At 41.6% G+C, this 7892-nt stretch overlaps 1 protein-coding gene across 9 annotated transcripts in view; it reads left to right on the forward strand.

Annotated features, from left to right (window-relative positions):
• Positions 1 to 5710, forward strand: part of ZNF827 (zinc finger protein 827) — a 106201-nt gene extending 100491 nt beyond the window's left edge. For 3 of the 9 annotated variants that reach the window (XM_027692696.1, XM_027692698.1, XM_027692697.1), the window contains one exon: positions 1668 to 5710. In XM_027692696.1, coding sequence (XP_027548497.1) covers positions 1668 to 2475 — 808 coding nt within the window. In that variant the 3' untranslated portion in view covers positions 2476 to 5710. Of the gene's footprint in view, positions 1 to 161; positions 307 to 1224; positions 1348 to 1667 lie in introns of those variants that run through there. The other 6 variants (XR_003535751.1, XR_003535752.1, XM_027692703.1 and 3 more) reach the window with 5 other exon arrangements.
• Positions 5711 to 7892: the final 2182 nt, after the last annotated feature.

Consider the following 7892-nt stretch of genomic DNA (forward strand, 5'->3'; position numbering starts at 1 on the left):
ATCTGTTCTATTTACCAAGGAAAAACCATGACCTATGACTCAAGTCTTCCTGACAGAATGTGCTTTTTAGTCTACATAAGTTATTCCTGCCCAATTCAAGTAATAATTAGTTACCTTGAAAGCTGCACCTAAGAAAAAGCTCTGGTTTATTTTTTTTTAAGGCATCCAGAAGAGCCTGAAGAGATCTAAGTAAATTGTATTTTTCTGTCTCCTGTTTGCTGTGGGGGAAGAGAAAAAAAACATGATTCTTCCAGCTCCGGGTCAAAATCTGAGATTCTGATCCAGAGAGCACCCAGCCCAGGAGAGGTATGTGTGCGTAGACAGCCAAGTCCTCTGTTGCAATAGAGCTAATCACAGTAGAAGCCTCAATGCCAGGCTCCCTCTCTGGATCAGAGTACTTGATGTGCCTCAGGAGATGTGTCCAGATGTTAGTATCGGTTTTGTCCTCCTGTATTACTCACTTTCCTCAAAAGTCTCTCGATGAGCTTGTAGATTAATATTAAACCTGTATGTGCAACCAGTTGTAGCAAGGAAAACACACCTGGAGAGAGAGGAACTCATCTTAGAAAGTATCCAGAATGCTAGAACGCAATTAGCGGACCTGCTAAGCAGTGAATGCGGACCTGTGGCAGCTGGGGATACCTGTAAGACTGTAGCCAGGTGCCTTAGTTGTATCTTCTTATCCAGTCCTGCTCTTTAAGCTCACCAGTTAATCTGAAAGGCAGAGTTCCCTGGCAGTTAGTTGTCCTCACCAGCTTCCTCTCAGCTACACAAAGCAAAAGCGGGTGTGTTTCGGGTTTGTTGGTGTCCAGGCTTGTTCAGCATGCAGCTCAGGCTTCTTTCCAAGCTTACACAATTCCCTCCTCTAGCCTTCCAGGCCCTTCCTGGTTCAGGAACTGGGGTGAGGCCCTTTGCCATGTCCATCCTGGGCCGGATGCTTGCTGCTGTGAGTAAGCAGAACCCACATCCTGTTCCTGCACAGGAACGATTCCTGCCATGGCAGAGGCAGCTGTAGGCAAACACTGCCAAACACAAGCCCCTTTGAGCGTGCCTAGCTCATGTCCCAGAAATGGGAATCCCTACAAATCCTCCTAACAGCCTGGCTTTCAGCTGCTCCTAGCAGGATACCCAGCAAACTTACTGTTCAAGGTCACATAAAAGGAATTTCCTAAGCTTTTGCTGTACGTGTGGTATTACAAGTTTATTCCATCTTTACTTAAACAGCTGCTTTCATACTCATCTGTAAACACTCACTTTAAACCACTTCTTAATGGAAAAAATGGCCAAAGTGACTCCGTGCAAACACTAGGAATGCCGTTACACAAAGTACCTGTGCATCAGTCACCCATTCTGCACTACCTGGCCTGCTTTGCAGAATCTTCCCCGTCAAGGTAAGCCAGAAGGTTAAAGGGATGCTGCTTCAGAGTGAATCAGTGTTTTCCTAGGAAAACTCTACTGCCATTAAATGGGCAAAACCCCTTTAAGTAAAGATGTGTCTAGGCAAACCAAGTATTGGAAAGAGGCTTCACAGGGAGAACTAAGTGCCTTTTTCTCCTCTTTAGTAGGTCAGAGAGGGGCTGAGTGACAGGGTTAAACCGGGGATGTAGGTCTTCAAGCTGAGTGACTTCTCTCTTCTCTGTCCCTGCCTTTTCTTGCTGTATTGCCAGGTGCCCATTCTGCATCTACTCCACAAACCGCCCTGCAGCGATGGAGTGCCACCTGAAGACTCACTACAAGATGGAGTACAAGTGTCGGATCTGCCAGACAGTGAAAGCAAATCAGCTGGAGCTGGAGATGCACATCCGGGAACACCGCCTTGGCAACCATTACAAGTGTGACCAGTGTGGGTACCTGTCCAAGACGGCCAACAAGCTGATCGAGCACGTGCGTGTCCACACCGGCGAGCGCCCTTTTCACTGTGACCAGTGCAGCTACAGCTGCAAACGCAAAGACAATCTCAACTTGCACAAGAAACTGAAGCATGCTCCACGCCAGACTTTCAGCTGCGACGAGTGCCTGTTCAAGACTACCCACCCTTTTGTCTTCAGCCGCCACGTGAAGAAGCACCAGAACGGGGACTGCTCCGAAGAGGAGAAGAAGGGCCAGTATTCAACCTCCAAGGAAGCCAGTCCGCTCCTACCAGTGAACAGCTCCAGAAACCTTCTGTCACCCCTCTCAGTTATGTCTGCCTCCCAGGCTCTGCAAACAGTGGCTATGTCAGCTGCACAGGGCAGCGGGGCAGAGCCGAACTTGGCAGTGAAAGCCTTGGCCGTGAACGGCACTTCCCTGTGCTTTGATAAATACTGGAACACAGAGTTTGCCCACCTTATTCCTTTAACAATGTTTTTCCCCAAAAACCACTACGATCTCACATTCCATCCACCCCGACCTCAGACTGCACCGGGAGGTGCCTCTTCACCTAAACACTCCTTCCTTGCCTACCTTGGACTAACAGAAAGGGCAGAAACTGTCTGAGGGCAGTTGCATTCTGTACCAAAAATACCCCAACAAACCCAGCAGGTATACATGGCTGCAAAACGTAGACCGAAGAGGTAACGAACACTTGTACTATATCATTAGTAAGGTTTAGCAAATGGCTCTGTGTATATACTTATTGCATTGACATGAAAGCTGCTTTATTAAATCTCCAAGAGGTGACCTACTGCATACTTCTACCTTCAGAGGCATGTTCCCAGTACTCTTATCTAAGAAACTATTTTGTCTTGTTAAGCTGAAAAAAAAGAGTGTCCTTAATGGCAATCAGCACTTGTAAGATTACATATTGATGCATTTTATTTTTTGGGCTTTGTGTGCGTGCGGGTGCGTGAAAAGAGAGTCTGCCTGTAGTGTGCCATGACATTGCTTTTGCACATCCTTTGGATTGGCTTATTTAATTATTATTCTTTTCCCCCTTTTCACACACTCGCTCCCTCCCTTCCCCCTGTTTCCCCCTGAACTGCAGAGTTGTGGAAGGAGCAATTGTTTGGGTTGGGGGGGGGGGAATTGGTGTATTATTTCAGTGCTGTTTGCAGCTTCCTTTAGTTGTTTGATGCCTTGTACTCAGTTGTCAAGGTTTGAGGATTTGGGGTAGAACTGACGAGGAAAAAGTTGCTTTCAGCACTGCAGGATGAGAGTATGACAATGAAAACCATGCGTATGTACACACATACATGTACACACAGCAGGCCCAATTCTTAACTGCTACACAGGTGTGACAAACACCTGCATCTGGGCCGTAGCATACATCTTTTGTTTTAAAAGGGCATATAAATATTATATATATATATATATACTGTATTATGCAGTGGTTACCTTTTAGTTTGCAGGAACAACTTGTATAACTAGAATTCTATGGTGGGAAAAAAATCCAACAAGGGGATTTAAAAAAGGGTATGGATAAATTCTGGGTATAAATACTCAGACTAAAAAAAAAAAAGGCAGTTTTGCACAGTGCTTTAGTCTTGCACTAGTTTGTTTCTCACTTGCAAAAAAAAGAAAAAACAAATTGTGGGCTGAAGGTAATAAGACTGTTTATTTGAAAAGGTACCAGTAACTTCTTTAAAATATAAAGCTATAAAAAGACGCTTTTGGAACCATACAGTTCTCTTTTATACCCTCAGTATTTCAATTGTACTTGCAAATTTGACAGTCCTATTGCTACCCTCCATGTCATTAGTAATATTTTATTCCTTTTTGTTAATGGCAGATAGAGTGTACACTGCTAGGAAGCTAACTTTGTACTTATTTAATGCTCCTACTTGTGGTCATTAAAATGACATGTTATATGTAGCACTTTATTGCAGGAAGAAGCGAATGCGGATTGGTTGTATAACCTTCGTTAATCTCAAAATGCCAAGAGTGATCTTAATTTAAGAGAAGCTAACCGACTGTTAATTGATTTGTGCCCCTTACACAACGTAATGTGCTGGAAGAAAGATCAGCGTTAAAAACACTGCATTAAAATTGGAGATATAAAATGTGAAGCATTTCAAAATTATCGTATGACGTACAGGAATGCCTTCTTACTCAATTATTGTTTTCCACGGTGTCTCTTGGATTTGTATCTCACTGTCTTTTACCAGGTATTAGAAGTGTCCAACCTAGCTTTTGCTAGAGTCCCCTCACCGTCCCTTGGCCAAGCCACTGTAGGAGGTGCCCTGAGTCACATCTGTCATGCTATCTACCCACCCTCGTGCTGCCCTGAAGGAACTTCTCCAGCAGGTTGTTGTGGGATGGGGGGATCCAACAACCCCTTGTTCGTGACAGCAGTACCGCAATGCCCTAGTTCAGGAAGGCATTTCTTGTCCACAAGGGCTCTTAGCCATATGCAGAACTAGAAACGTAACTCAATCTTCATTAGTTCTTAAATGAAGCTTGTGTAGAAACTTTTTGGATGCAAAACTTGCATCACTTAACCTATTTGCAAGATTCCTACATCTGTTTTGTATTGAGATGGTCAAACATTCTCCACTGTCATGACCAAGTTCTTCCTGTTTGGGGAGGACACCCTAATCACTCCTGTGAACGTACTGGAAGCTATTTACAAGGGGGAAATATCTAAAATCATAGCAGCTTATCATTTGGAAATATTAATTCCAGGACAGAGAAGTCTCACCAGTTTATTCACATTCCAGCAGGCAGTTTTGGTTCCAACAAGCATGTGGTGGTTCTGTCTACGCAGTACAGAAAACCCATCTGCTCCAAAGTATGTATAAACCTTTGTAAACAACCGTGCTTTACTCCATCATAACTCCTGGTAACACCTCTCCAGGAGTAGAGACAAAATAGAAAATACCGTATTAGTAAATACTGAAAGCATAAAAAGTGTAATATCTCTCCAGCATGAAATCTGCAATCTGCATCCAGAAACTATACCAGTTCTGTAAAACACACTCCATGCGTGTATCTCTGACCTCATCACGGAAAAGCAAACACTGAAAAATCAAAAAAGTTTGTTTGTCAAGCTGACAGGTAAAGTACACCTGTCCGGGAGGAAGTAGGAATATTAGTAGGACACTTTATATAAACCAAAAGGCAGTTTAAATAGGGCTGGAACTTCCAAGAATGAGCTGTCAGCGTGCACGTGTCACCAGTGTTCCACTGTACCAGTATCTGACATGGTAATGTTTAGTGTACCTGGGAAATTTGTTTAGCACTTTGGAAAGGATAAATTAATTCTTTCTGGCAAGTTATAGAAGTTTTCTTTGTAAGGAAAAGTGTGTTAGGAGGTTTTTATTTTTTTAAGAAAATAAATACACTATTTATCAAAGCTCATGCATATTAAAATAATTTGTTTGCAGTTCAAGGCTAAAGAAAGGAATATTCTCCAGAGGTTCCCCCTACTGATTAATGACCAACAGTTCTGATAAATTCCCCCCACCATAAAGGTAATTTCATACTGGTTTTCACTATGCATTCTTTAATGAGAGCTAGAGTGTTTTTCCATTCAGTAATTCAGTTAAAGTTCTCAGCACTTTTTTCTTTCTTCTGTCTTTTTTTTTTTACTTGTTGTATTATGTTTAAATATCATTCTGTCAAGGTTTGTGTACATTAATAAAAATTTGTATTGTATAAAGCTTTTTGCATTATAAGGCTGTACAGGGTCATTTTGACAGTAACTGGTATATTTCTTTGCATCTTATGTTGCATTGCCAATTTCTAGTGTATCCAGTTTGGAAGTACAATATACTCTAATTAAAAAGGTTGGCTATATTCTTGTTTCCTTTTGGTTTTCCTTCCTCTCTTTTTTTTTTACACCCTGAATATATTTAGAGTTGATTTGGAGGCAGGGAGAAAGGATTCTCCAACAAGGCAAGACGATATGAAGAAAAAAGGGAAGATGTTATCAATGATTGAAATTGAAAAATTGGTTACCACTACTGATGAAGAAATACAGCAAATAGTCCTAGGATGGCTACGGGACTTCACCTTGTGGGCTCTGTGCTTGTACCAGCCCTCTAGGTCGATTCTGCAAGGGGGATAATGCCTCTGCTGAGCACTCTAATCAGACATGCAGTTCATAAAATCAGATCTTTAAGCACTAGTTCAGTGAACCTGGCCTTGTTTGGGAGTGGTCCCAGTGAAATCAGGAAAACTCCCTCCTTAAAGAGGAGCTATGCAGTGAATAAAAGAACATGGTGCACTAAAATATTGTAGTGAAAATCTATTTTTTTAAATTGTAAAAACATCATGTACTCATCAGCATTTTAGAAAAGCCTATTTTTTTACCAAAGTTTAATGAAATAATTAAAATGCACAGAGGACACTAAGGAAGGAAACTCTGAGAGCAGACAAATTTCCAAGAAGCAAAGGTATATTGAGTCCACTGAAAAAAAAAAAGATACTCAACTTCCTAAAAGGAAATTGGACTATTTAAATACTAACCAAGGAAAAAAATAATCTGGGTATTCATTAGATAAAAATTATCCTCAGATAAATTAATGTAAACATTAAATATATGTGGAGTGCAGTGTTAAGGTCTAAGCAACTGAAAAATGGTTATTTCTACTGAGGCGTGGATACTGATTTTTAGGGCCTCTATCAGTACCTTATATATGGGGCTGTTAACAGCTTGGGAGTTGAAATCCACTGCTCCTCTTTTGCTGGAGACTATGTAGGTGAAGGAAAAGCTTTGGCATTGGGTTGGGAGGTCATGTTCGATCAGAGGTGGCCTCTCTCTCTCCTCTCGGACTATATCTGTAATAGAAAATAAACAGTGATACTCGATGTAGAGTTTTTTGCACTACACATAAATAGTTATCTTAGCAACTAAAAGACAATCATGCAAATCATGCCCAGAACAGCTGTGGATGCCCCATCCTTGGAAGTGTTCAAGGCCAAGCTGGATGGGGCTCTGAGCAACTTGGTCTAGTGGAAGGTGTCCCTGCCCATGGCAGTGGGGTTGGAACTGGATCTTTAAGGTCCCTTCCAACCCAAACCATTCTATGATTCTATGAAGAAGTGGTTTTATTGTTTAATTAAGTTCCAAATCACCAAAACCAGACAGCAGAATTACTTAAGATAAGCTGCAAGGGGGGTGAATTATCTGACTGAATTATCCTGACTGCCTAAGTAGTCAGCAAGCAGTTAAGTGCACGTCTTCTTGTAGCTCCAGCCCTAGAGTCTTATGATAAACTTTTGCTTAAAAGCTCAGGCCCAATCTCAACCAAAACATAAACCATCCACCTGCAATCAGCCTCTCCAGCTTCATAATCTGACAGAAAACCCCTACGTGCACCCAAATAGGGGTACTAGTGTCACATGCTGATGTGCCATCAAGAGCCACTGTCCTTTGCAGCAGGTGGCTGTAACATGCTTGTAGACCTGCATGATTTTAATCAATTAACTCAACTTTCCCTAGTCTGTCTTTTCTGATACATATACCAATATACAAATGTGATTACAGAAAACATCTCAGGTGGCACTGATCCTTTCAAGAAAACAAGAAGTGCTCTGTTTTCATTCTGAATCTACGTACATTTTTAATATGTCATATATGTTTTCAAAAAGTAATTAATTTAAAATTGACATGTTTTTCAAGCAGAATTATTTCTTACAATTGTACACATGCCATAGTCATCATGAGCCCAGCAGAACAAGGCTTAAGAGGGACTTTGAGGGGAAAAAAACCAAAGTAATGAACCTACAATTTTCTGTAACACTTCACTGTAGAGGGATTTTCTACAGTAGAGGGGATGGCATCATTTATGCAGAGCCATGTTTTAAGATACATGTTGTGTTAAAAGCACATCAGTTATGCTCCTAACAGACAGACATCTCCATTATATCACCCACCATCATATCTGCTGCTAATTGGCCTCCTTGTTGACAAGTCTCAGCGGCAAGGTTAAGTACTGGCTGTAAAAGCAATCTCGCCTCTTGCCCGAAGGGTC

This window comes from Neopelma chrysocephalum, unplaced genomic scaffold, assembly GCF_003984885.1.
Source record: "Neopelma chrysocephalum unplaced genomic scaffold, ASM398488v2 Primary Assembly neopelma1_88, whole genome shotgun sequence".
Lineage (NCBI taxonomy): Eukaryota > Metazoa > Chordata > Aves > Passeriformes > Pipridae > Neopelma > Neopelma chrysocephalum.